This window comes from Pristiophorus japonicus, chromosome 1 (genome assembly GCF_044704955.1).
Source record: "Pristiophorus japonicus isolate sPriJap1 chromosome 1, sPriJap1.hap1, whole genome shotgun sequence".
Classification (NCBI taxonomy): Eukaryota; Metazoa; Chordata; class Chondrichthyes; family Pristiophoridae; genus Pristiophorus; species Pristiophorus japonicus.
Window position 1 is genome coordinate 172045765 of NC_091977.1, and position 12644 is coordinate 172058408.

The 12644-nt window shown below is 42.5% G+C and overlaps 1 protein-coding gene across 4 annotated transcripts in view; it reads left to right on the top strand.

Annotated features, from left to right (window-relative positions):
- The window catches only part of arb2a (ARB2 cotranscriptional regulator A), an 844257-nt gene that overhangs the window by 525954 nt on the left and 305659 nt on the right, over window positions 1-12644 (top strand). For all 4 annotated transcript variants that reach the window (XM_070884941.1, XM_070884922.1, XM_070884950.1 and 1 more), the window contains one exon: window positions 4097-4213. In XM_070884941.1, the coding sequence (XP_070741042.1) occupies window positions 4097-4213 (117 nt within the window). The remainder of the gene's footprint in view (window positions 1-4096; window positions 4214-12644) is intronic.

Genomic DNA, 12644 nt, shown 5'->3' on the forward strand with positions numbered 1-12644 from the left:
TGAGTTCACAGTATCCATTCAGACACTTTATTCATACACAACAGTTCTCCTTGGAGCAGAGAAGATTGAGAGGAGATTTGATAGAGGTGTTCAAAATCATGAGGGATCTGGACAGAGTAGATCAAGAGAAACTGTTCCCTTTGGAGGAAGGGTCAAGAACCAGGGGGCGCAGATTTAAGGTGATTGGTAAAAGAACAAAAGCATATATAAGAAAAAAACATTTATGCAGCGAGTCGTTAGGACCTGGAATGCACTGCCTGAAAAGGTGGTGGAGTCAGACTCAATCACAGCTTTCAATAGAAAAAAAATTGCAGGGCTACGGGGAACGGGGAGTGGGACTAGCTGAGGTACCCTTGCAGAGAGCCGGCACGGACTCGACGGGTCGAATGGCCTCTTCTGTGCTGTAACCATTCTATGATTCTACAAAATTGCCTGCTGATATTCAAAAGGTAATTTTCCGGTAGAATATATTGTACTGAGCACCCAAATTCCTGATATATACTCCTGGCAGACAAGGATCCGTGCTAGGTTTACACATGAATGATGTCAACGGGAACGGAAGCATAGTGGTTAGGTTACTGGCCTAGTAATCCAGAGGCCACCTGCGAGTTCAAGTCCCACCACGGCAGCTGGAGAATTTCAGTTCAGTTAATTAAATAAATCTGGAATTAAAAAACTAGTATCAGTAATGGTGACCATGAAACTACTGGATTGTCGTAAAAAAACATCTGGTTCACTCATGTCCTTTAGGGAAGGAAATCTGCCGTCCTTCCCTGGTCTGGCCTATATGTGAGTCCAGACCCAGAACAATGTGGTTGGCTCTTAACTGCCCTCTTAAATGGCCTAGCAAGCCACTCAGTTGTCACAAAGCGCTACGAAAAACAATAAGAATAAAACCAGACGGACCACTTGGCATCGACCTCAGCACCAACTTCGGACACGACAATGGTACACCCAGCGCAGTTGACCCTGCAAAGTCTTCCTCACAAACATCTGAGGATATATGCCAAAATTTTGAGAGCTGTCCCATACCTTTCAGCCAATGTCCCAGACTCCTCCATCACCATCCCATGGTATGTCCTGTTCCACCGGCAGGATAGACCCACCCGAGGTGGCGGCCCAGTCGGGAGGGTGTGACCCTGGAAATCATCCATATTGACTCCGGACTTCATGTTTCATGGCTTCAGGTCAAGCATGGGGGCAAGGAAACCTCCTGCTCTCTGGGTGGGGGAATTCAATGTCCATCACTAAGAGTGGCTCGGTAGAACCACTACTAACCGAGCTGGCTGAGTCCTGAAGGACATAGCTGCCAGACTGGACTTGCGACAGGTGGTGAGAGAACCAAGACGAGGGAAAAACCTACTTGACCTTGTCCTCGCCAATCTACCTATCACAGATGCCAGCATTGGTAGCAGTGATCACTGCACAGTCCTTGTGGAGACGAAGTCCCATCTTCACACTGAGGACAGACACCCTCCATCATGTCGTGTAGCCTAGCATATCCCTCACTCTACCATTACCATCAAAGCAGGAGATCAACTCTGGTTCAATGCAGAGAGGAGAAGAGCATGCCAGGAGCAACACAAGGCTTACTTAAAAATGAGGTGCCAACCTGGGGAAGCTGCAACACAGGAAGAAGAAGCAGCAGGCTATAGACAGAGCCAAGCGATCCCACTATCAACGGACCAATGCTCTGCAGTCCTACCACATCCAGTCTTGAATGGTGATGGACAATTAAACAACTGATGGGTGGAGGAGGCTCCATGAATATCCCCATCCTCAAAAATGGCGAAGTTCAATCGTCTCAGCCCCAGGACATTGCTGCAGGAGTTCCTCAGGACAGTGTCCTAGGCTCAACCACCTTCAGCTGCTTCATCAATGACCTTTCCTCCATATTAAGGTCAGAAGTGGGGATGTTTGCTGATGATTGCACAGTGTTCAGTTCCATTCGCAGCTCCTCAGATAATGAAGCAGCCCATGCCCGCATGACATTCAGGCTTGGGCTGATAAATGGCAAGTAACATGCGCGGCACTCAAGTGCCAGGCAATGACTATCTCCAATAAGCAAGAGTCTAACCACCGCCCCTTGACATTCAACGGCATTACCATCGCAGAATCCCCCATCAGCATCCTGGGGGTCACCATTGACCAGAAACTTAACTGGACGAGACTCATAAATATTGTAGCCACAAAAGCAGGTCAGTGACTGGCTATTTTGCGGCAAGTGTCTCACCTCCTGACTCCTAAAGCCTTTCTACCATCTACAAGGCACGTCAGGAGTATGATGAAATACTCACCACTTGCCTGGATGAGTGCAGCTCCAACAACACTCAAGAAGCTCGACACCATCCAGGGCAAAGCAGCCCTCTACCACCTTAAATGTTCACTCCCTCCAACACCAGCCCACTGTGCCTGCAACAACTCATCAAGGCTTCTTCAACATCACCTCCCAAACCCACAACCTCTACCACCTAGAAGGACAATTCGCAGGCGCATGGGAACATCATCACCTACAAGTTTCCCTCCAAGTTACACACCATCCTTACTTGGAAATATATCGCCGTTCCTTCATAGTCGTTGGGTCAAAATCCTGGAACTCCTTGTCTATTAGCACTGTGGGAGTACCTTCACCACATGGGCTACAGAGGTTCAAGAAGGCGGCTCACCACCACCTTCTCAAGGACAATTAGGAATAAGCAATAAATGTTGGCCTTGCCAATGATGTCCACATCCCAGCAATTAATTTTAAAAAACTGTCTCGGCTCACCTGTGAATGATGTCCACTCAGACAAAGTACTTGTGGGTTCCTGACATAATTGAACTGTGTGCAAAGAAAGAGTCAACACCTTCATAGGACGAGAAGAGAGAAAATAATAAAAACAGAAACAAATGGCTAGAGATTTTAATCAGTACACAGAGAACAGATCAAATCTGGTGTTGTATAGCAGCATTTTTACGCTAACACAGACCTTAAATGTCTAGAACCAGCATTTGATGTCCAAATGCCAATTAGAGTCTCCTCTGGTGAAATGCAGAAATGTCTGGAGTTAGTTCCCCCAATGGTCTGTCAAAGTGTTTTGTGTAAATGAATGGGGATATTATCATGTTGAAATAGACTGTCATTTTTAAGCATCTAAGCAGCTATGATAACCACAATGTCTGTTTTTCCCCTTATGTTCATTATAAAATGATAATCTTGATAGATTGGTTAGAAATATTTACTGAGCAACAAAAGTTTAAACTAAATAAAAATTGTCAGAAGTAATTTTGGTTTTTGATATTCTCATTGATATATTGAATATTGAATGTCATATTAATGTCATAATTCTATCCTGGTGTTTGTAGATGGAACTGTATCTAGTAAAAATGCAAAATATGAAGCAGTAAACTTTAGATATGTTATAGGAATAGTTTTAATCCCACTCACCAGGCGGTGAACCCATAGGATCAGTTGGAACCACTGGTTTTACACCCCACCCAATATTACTCTTCATTGTCTTTAATGGAGAGTAAAATCAGACATGGTGTAAAACCAGCGTTGCACCCAATCCCAACAGCTACTCGACTGATGGGTTAGGTTAAAATTTCCCCCATGGTGTTTGGATGCCATCAAAAGCCCATGTTATGACAAGGGATTGTTATAACCCAGGAGTGCAAAAATTCTTTGAGATATAATTTTCTGAGTCGAAAGGGTAAATCTTATTAATCAGTATCCTTATCCATGTGAAGCCACTCTTTAAAGAGCAGTTTTGAGTTCACAATAATGTAACTTGGAAAATTAGATCTCAGTATCCAAGCTCCATAACATGCACAAAAGAGCTTACACTAACAATGAGAAGCATTAAAATACCATATTATAATCAAAATAGCATGAAATCTGAGAGCTTTCCAATGAGGCTATATTTAACAATTAGTATTCTTCTTTAATTATTATCGCTGTTTATTGGGCAGTTCCTCATTCAATTGTTTGTCATTCATTAGCAGTGAATTTTATACTAAAAGAGATTTTCTTAGCCCTACAGCTGCTCAACCTTCATTGAAAGTGTGAAATTACTGCAAATGCACGGTCTCATTTAATGTGTTTTCTTTACTGTAGATGATTCAGCGGGAAGCAGAAGTGAAGAACAAAGTGATTTCTGTTGCACTGACAGATTCAGTCCATAATGTGTGGCACCAAGAAGCTGGGAAATCTATACTGGACTGGATGCAGGAGGTAAGCTTCTTCCAACTAAAACTGGTCCAGTTTTACAAGCAAAGCCTTTTGATTCAGAAATAAATTCAGAAATAAATGGAGAGGTGAACTTAAGAGATGCTATAATCAGGTTAAAGGTCAAGAAATACCTGACTACACTAGTCAGCTTTACAATAAAAATGTTTTTGGACGGTTTCATGGACATGATAAATAGCCTGCAATCACAGTGGAGTTGAAGGTCCATCACCAACTTCTATACATTAGAAATTACTATTGGCTATCAAGGGACATGGAGCTAGGTGTGTAATAGGAGATGAAGTGATTATCTACAGTGAAACCTATACAAATGGACACCTCAAAAAAACAGACACTTATTGACAGTCCCAAATAATTTACATTGTAATAAATACAAGCTGCACCTTAAAACCACGGAAAATCACAAATTATGAATTATGGACAGCCTACAGTGCACCAAGTCTGTTTGCAACTTAAAACACAGGACACAAACGTAAGTGGGAGGGGGTAACGAGTGGAAAAAAATAGGTTTTGTGGAATGGTGAGAATGAGGTGGGGCAGGAACCATCATTGTTTGTAGAACCAGGAGCAGTAGCAACAACATGGGAGGAGCACTAAGAGAGGGGCAGCCAGTAAAGTATAAGAACCAAGGGGTAAAGGAGAAGGAAGGTTCTTAAAATAAGGCTATTAGACCGTGGGATCCTTCACCACATGTGGCTATTGAGGTAGAGATTAATATTTAATATGACAGGGAACGGGATAACTATCTGAAATGGATGAATATAAATGGATCTAAGGGTTGAAGGAGACAGCGCAAGCACTGAGGGCTAAATGCCTCCTCCTGTGCTGTAATTTCTTGGTTTCACCTCTTTGACTGCTCACGAGTGACCTCCTGGTTCTTGGAACCTCTCGCACAACAGCTGCTATGCAAAACCACAAGCAAAGTCACTCAAGTACAGGGGACACAATCTTTAGAAGGTAAATGCAATAACATTTGTAATAGTCATGTGATCAAATATCATATGATCATACATTGCATGGTCAGAATCAGATGGTCAAAACATCATGTGGTCAAACCTCCAGGAATGCCTTTAACCAGAGTTGGCAACCCCAACTGGCTGTCCTTCAAACTTAAGTCTGTCGAGCAACACACCATTGACCAGGTGGCGGAATCCATTTTTTCCATTCCTGTTAATATAAAACGGTATTAAGTGCAGAGCAGAGAAGCATGGCTGCAGAGTGTGAAAGCGGACGTGCAGGAGAAAGCTTCGGTCAGACTGTGAGCAACCATACCGATGGCTGATGGCTGGAAGGAGAGAGAAAAAGTAAAGTTACGATTGGAGGATCACATCTCACTCCACCAGTACATCAGGTACTGGTGAGCTGCTAGCAGCCACCTATCCATCATCTACAACTTCAAACATTATCTCCCAGGCCTTATAGCAGCCACCTTGGCCTGTGCAGGCTGTCAACATAACAGATCCCAGGATCAGGACAGCCTTCCTTCAATGAAAAAGGACCTTGGGATGGTAATGAACTGCCAAATCCAACAAACAGAAAATAGAACTGAAATCACATCCTACTGGCAGGGCTGCAGAATTAGGTACGATCCCAGATGAAGGTTTAAAAAAAAGGAACACTGCAGGAGATACAGCTAATCCCAAGGATATTGGCTCATCTAATTTATTGTACATACAATGACTTTTTAAAATATGAACACCTGCAAATAAAGGACAGCTGATGCAAGTCCCTTATGTGTCCCTAATTTACAGGATTCACTGTAATTGAATGAAGGAGCAGGGTCGAGGAGCTGAATGGTCTACTCCTGTTCCTCTGTTCCTAATGTTTAGCATGTTAGTATAACATTTCCCTGCTACTTTATTGTAAATAGGTTAATGCCTCTGCTAAAATCGTAGACAAAGGAATGTTAAACGGTGATAAGTGTTCATCCACTAATATTGATATAGTGGGGCCAAAATTCAGGGTCTGGATAAAGCCTATTTCCGCTGTTTTGCGGCGGCCATGCGATGGAATCGAGTGGCCGCCGCGTTGCAGTCCAGTGGCCACCCCGACCCAAATTCAGGTCGGGAATTTTTCGGCCTGTCCCCACTTCCACCCCGCTACTGCCGACCGCCGCAAGCGCGCCATCAAAGCGCGTACCGCCACTATCCCGCACCTCCATTTTAAGCCGCCCCAAATTTAGTTGAAGAAATCCACAAGCCGCTGGATGGTGCCCCCAACAGCTTTTTCTGTTGGTGCACCTTGTCTGCTCTCTCTCTGCCCTGGCGGTGAGGCGGCCATTAAAGGTGAGGGCCGAATGCCGCAGCCGCCATCTTATTTTTTTTGCCGGCCGACTTCGGCTGGACTATTGCTCCCCCGGGTTTGGCTGGGCCGCCAACAGGTGGCTCAGTGGCCGAAGCTAAAGATTCCCCGATTCTCTCCCCTCAGCATGACTTACCATTGCATTTCCACCCCCACTATGACCGACTTCCGGTCCAACATTAAAAAATCTTGTAAGTGCTGAAAATGGATCGGATGGCCGCCTCATCACTCCCGGCGGAAAAACGAGCTAAAAAATCATAGGTGCGCCAGCTTTCTGGCGTGCCTGAATTTCGGCCCCAGTAATTTCTAACCTTATGGGGGAGAAATTCAGTTACGCCCCGTTTGGGGCACTAACTTTTGAAAGCTGGGAAAATTAATGCCAGACACTAATGATTCCCTGCTTTTTCTAAATTTGGTGTTTGCACTCCAGGAAGGAAGTGGAGCGCTAAATCAAGTGCTCCACTTCCTTCCTGGAACGTTAAAGGACGCAAGCGGGCGGTAGTGGTGCAGCGCTGCACAATGTCCCATGCAACACTGCCGCAATCCGAGACTCCTTCCTTCCCTTAAAGGGAAAGACCATCACTGTAGTCTCTGCATTGGGAAAAGTTAGCTGGTCCCCAATGGTAGTCGCGATCCGGCCCGATCAGTCCCATGCACTCGAGCAGCGTGCCGGTCTGATTGATCGCGGCCCAGGAGCAAGCGAAAAAAATCACTTTATGCGTTGTTAAAATGTTTCTCCTACCTGCGCCAGCATCCCCTTTTACTTGCACCTCCGAAGCTCCCGGCCTCCTGAACAATAGTTCCTGTAACTATCAATGTTGTCGCCCAGTGATGCTGCAGGAGGAAGAACCGAACATTGGGTCCGGGGCGATGCACACCAATGTGACGTTATGATCTCTGGGTACAGGAGATCGTGGCGCAAAGTTATTGCTGCCGCAACCTCGCGGCCAAGTTAGCGGGAGTCATTCATCTCGCCCGGTCGGTAAGTTGTTAGCGCCCCATTATCGCCCCCCCGGAGGCAATCACGGGTAGCGCTAAAGAGGTAAATTTTTAGGCCTGTATTTCAAACTGACCATTGCTTAAATACTGGACTCTCAGGCTTGCAAACCAAGCATTAATGGTGACAATTTACTTTGAAGATAAATGGAAATAAATTAGAGTTCAAACTTCTTTTATTTTGTTATTCTATTACAGAGGCATTATTTATGAAAAGAAAGAATTTGATAAAGAAAAATAAAGGAGGGGAGGGTTATAAAAAGCAGTATATGAATGTGCAAGGGTCTTCTCCAATGAGCAAGCTCCCAACTTTATTTATTTATTGCAGCAGCTGAGGTTCAGGGAAGTGGGAGAAAAGAGAGTTAAATGTTGTTGTAAGGTCCTCTAGAATTTTGCACCATCTTCCCATTTTAATATTTTGTAGGAAGCCAGGAGGTCAGAGGAAGTGATTTCTCAAAAATCTTTATAATTTTCTTTTGGCTTCTTACATCACCATAAACAGAATTCCTTTTTTAAAACAAATGTAAGCTTATATACTAATATGAGCAGAATGACCTATTTTTATCCATAATTCAAGAAAATGTAAAATTCTTTATTAACTATACAAGTAAATTCCTCATGCATTGTCTGCAATCAAGTGATGAATGCCAGTTTTTTTCATATATGCAAGATGGTAACAGAGTTAGGAGAGAGACTGCAGTGGCTCAGTCCACAACACCACCTACTGGCCAGAGCACGCAAATGTATAATTACAAGCAACTGTTTACATACAGGATTTTCATTCTAATTGTTTATATAAGCAGTATCAGTGTTAAATGCCAATACAAAACGTGACCAAAAATTGTGATAACAGGAAGTCTGCACACACACAAGATGTATGTATATATATATATAGATTTACTTTTATACATGCTTCATTCACGGAATTTGAGTCAAATATAATTTTTTTCAAATTTTCACTGAAAGAAGGATCTTAGTGGTGCAGTGTGAACTAAGGTTGTGTTTTTCTTGATCACATCTACATAGGGTTTTATGCTAGTGAAAGAACAAAACTAAAACTATGTCAAATCGTAATAAAAACACTAGTGTACGCCAGTGTTTATATTGCAGAGGATTTGTAAGGGATCTTGCATGTTGATGTATTAGCAGTGCATTGGATAGTGTGGTTACTCGGAACACTAATTTTACCTCTGGGACCTGGGCTGAAATCTATCCCAGACAGATGGAATAAACGTCTATTCTCTCTAATGGCCTTTAAGGATTCCAAGTAAAGTACACTTGAACAGTCTTAATCCAGTTCCCAATTGACCTAAGTCCACAGCATAAAACAGCCCTCATAATTCACAATTGGCACCAAAAATATACAGAAAATATTCCATTGGAAATGTGAATTACTGAGTTTCTTTAAAAATTGGGAAAGCCCTATAGTTTATAAGCTCCACATTGGATTTTATGAACACAATATACCCAGGAATGTACTGCTGACAATACAGCATTGTACAGTTTTAAAGTTGAACAATATAAAATAAGACTAAAGTTGATGGTTCCTATAATGATTAAGCATTGGATCTGTTGTATTATTGGAATTCATAAGCTTTTGTGATGTCACTATGCAAAAAGATACTCCACTTTGGAGGGTATTAATAATATGCTCCTTCCTAACAAATTCACATTCTCATTTTGACTTTAACAACATACCTAATCTCAGCCAACAACAACAACAAATTGCATTTATCATATAAAAATAGTTACATTGTATTTATTTTTGTAAGTTTTTACATGTGAAAAATGTATTTGGATTAACTTTGCCACTCTGCTTCATACTTTTGAAATGTTGATTTCCTAACAAAAGGAATCTTGGTTTCATTAGCCATTTACCTTAACTTTATTTCTCAAGCCCAGGTACCATCCTGGTTAACCTATGCTCACAATCCCAACGACCACAGTATTTAGAATTCTGATTCAAGACTTCTTCTTCTTCTTTTATATGGTAGTAGCAAAGCAAATCAAATGTCAATATCTAAGTCACATATCCAGGCCAAAGATTCCGGAGTAACAGTGTGGCAACAGTATATCTTGTAGGCTGCCTGTGCATTTCCCCTGAGGGCAGTGCTCAATGATGTGCTCCAGGGTTTGAGTAGGAGCTCCATAGTCGCATGATGGGGATACTTTAATCTTCCATCTATGGAGAAGGTGGCAGCATCTACCATGACAAGTTCTGAGGCGGTTGATGGTTGTCCATTGTTTGCGAGGAAGGCTTGATCCTTCAAGTTGTACTGTGGGGTCCTCTCAAAGGAATCCATTCCGTATGTCACAGTTCTTCGAAGCATTCAAGACTTATACACCATTCCAAATATCCCAAGCTGACTTGCAGAAGTGGTTTAGTGATCAACAGTCTTGTAACTGTTAGTGTAACTGCTGCTTTGATTTTTCTATTCTATGTCTGTGCTATGGTAATAACAACATCATTGCCTGTGCTTTCATGTCTGTTCATGCAGATGTGCACCCATCTGCTTACAAAGGGATATAGATAGACTAACTGAGTGGGAAGTAAGGTGGCAGATGGAGTCCCCAGGGATTGCGGGACCACCTCAGGAGGGAGAAGAGGACAAGGATGAGGGAGGGAAGGAGGAGGCAGGCAGAAAATCTTTATTCCAGAAGGGATGTCCGTGAATGCCTCATCAGACTCTGATTCCAGTGAGTGAAACCCTAGATCCCTGTTGCTCACCACTTTCCCATCATACCATCCCTCTGTCATGGAACATCACAGCATCGTCCTGGGCACAAAGCTGAAATGAGAGCCACCACAAAACACACATTCCAAACAAAATTCATAAATTATTCAGAATCCAATCAACATTACAATATAAACTAATCGTCCTTGTGCAATCCCTTTGTGCCTGTTGTTCGTGTCTCTTTTCCTACTTTCGTGCTCCTACGCACTGCTCCCCCAATGGCATCTGCATGGCTGTTGGAAGGATGGTGACTTTCAGTGGGGGAGACTGCAGATGACCTTGCAGGACGACCTCGACCAGCTGTGGGTCTAGAAGGCCCGGCTGTAGACTGCATCACCTCGGCATAGGCAGCAGCAATCTGAGCTGGCTGGCTGGTTGATAGGCAGCGGCAAGGGCAATGGCAGATTGGCAGTGGTGGGAGTAGGAATGCTGTCATCCTGAGAGAGCCAGTAGGTTCTTGCTTCCCAGACCCACTGCCACTCCCCTAGGGCGGAGCCTCAGCATTCTTAGCAATCTGTTGGAGCTATCTTTTTCTCTGGCCTTGCTGCAGCCCACTCATGTCCAGTGACTCACCATGTGCAGATCCCGCATCTATACTAACCTCCAAATACCGCGCAGTGCCAATTTTTGAACTGGTGTCAGCGAGTGTCAGATGCAACGATGGTGTGCTTCTTCTTGTGCATCACTCTCCTCCACAACATCAGGGATATGCTGCACTGGTGGCACTTCTTGGGTATCTGAAAACAGAAAGGGTTGTGGTAAGGGGAGGGGTGAAATTAAGATATCCATGCGTACATCATCAGCGGCTTGTAAGTGAGAAGAGATTGTGGGATGAGGAGGAAGTGGGATGTGAGAAGAAGGATATCATCATTATCAGCAAGGGCTTCAACTTCTCCCGCTGTCACGGCCTCGGTTGCAGACCTTCCAATGATGTTGAGCACGGATTCCCGACTTTAGGACAAGTGGCTGGCCATTGTTCGGCACCAGAATATATAGACTGGCTGAGATAGGAATTGACCATAGCGGGTACTGTGTGGATACTCATCTGTGAAAAAATACTTAGGAATAGAAATGCCAAACTACTTAATCTGTATCTTTACTATAATATTATGAAGCAACTTATTTTGACTTATTTTATAATGCAAACTATTCAAAGAGTTAAAAGTTTGCTTATCTATTAAATTGAAATTAAATGTTAATCTATCTATCCATCTATCCATCAATCAATCAACACAGAAAAATTGAATGGGGAGGAGTACAAGCCTGTAAGGAAGCCCACTTGGTTTACTGAGTGTAAAAGCAGGCGTGCTCCCTTATGGCTGAGTGCTCTTTCCTGCCTGATTTTCCTGTACTACTATGGCAGGCAATCCAATATACCCAGGCGCAGGATCAGGAAAATCTATCCCAATATTTATTATTGTGGTATTTCTTGTTAGTTACATAAAACTGCTGTAAAACAGCTGAAAATGTTATTTGTTATGGTTAGTTTAGAATATTAGGGCTAGAAATTCGGCACCATTACGTGTATTTTAACACGATTTTTTCAGTTTGAAACAAAATTTCTGTCTAAAAATAAATTCTGCTTAAAATTCCACATTTCTTAAGGATGGCGTTGTCAAAATATCGCCATTTTCAGTAACGCCATACCTAAAAATAATGTACCGCCTAAGTTTGGCCGTTTGGCACCGCTGTACTCGCTTTGCAAAGCACTGTTTTGAAAAACCTTGTGTTGCAGCTTCAAGAATGGCGGTTAGTAAGAAGACCTACAAAAAAGGTAAGTTGAATTTTTTTTCAATTTTTTTTTCAGCGATTCTGTTGTTAATGCTTTTGTGAATGTTTTCTCAATTTTAATTTTGCTATTGTTGAAAATCTGGGGGGAGGTGGGGTGGGGGGTTTCCCCTATATTTTTCATGATATCGGCCTCATAGTAAAATTGGAGAAGATGGCGTTTTCCAACACGAGTCCTCCAGCAACGCCGTTTTTTATTGACAGGGGTATTTTTTGGCCAAACTTACCCCCTTAAAAAATGGCTACATTTTTCTTCTTATTTTTCACTAAAATGGCTTTATTTGCCAAATAACGATAGTGTGTCGAAATTCTAGCCCTAGATTCCTGGTAGCTTTTAAAAATGTAAATTTGATTTTTAATGGTTATCAAAATGGTGCAATATATATTTGTCATCATTTTCACTCTTTACCAAACATCAGCTTGTAGACATAATCATTTAATTTCACTACCTTTTGTATACTAAAATCATTCTTAAATATACTAATTGATATTAAATGAATCATGGCAAATCACAATGATGGCCAAAAATATGGTCAGTATATTAAAATGTGGATTAAATGTAGTTTCGTTCAAGCTTTACCAGTACTGTACATCAA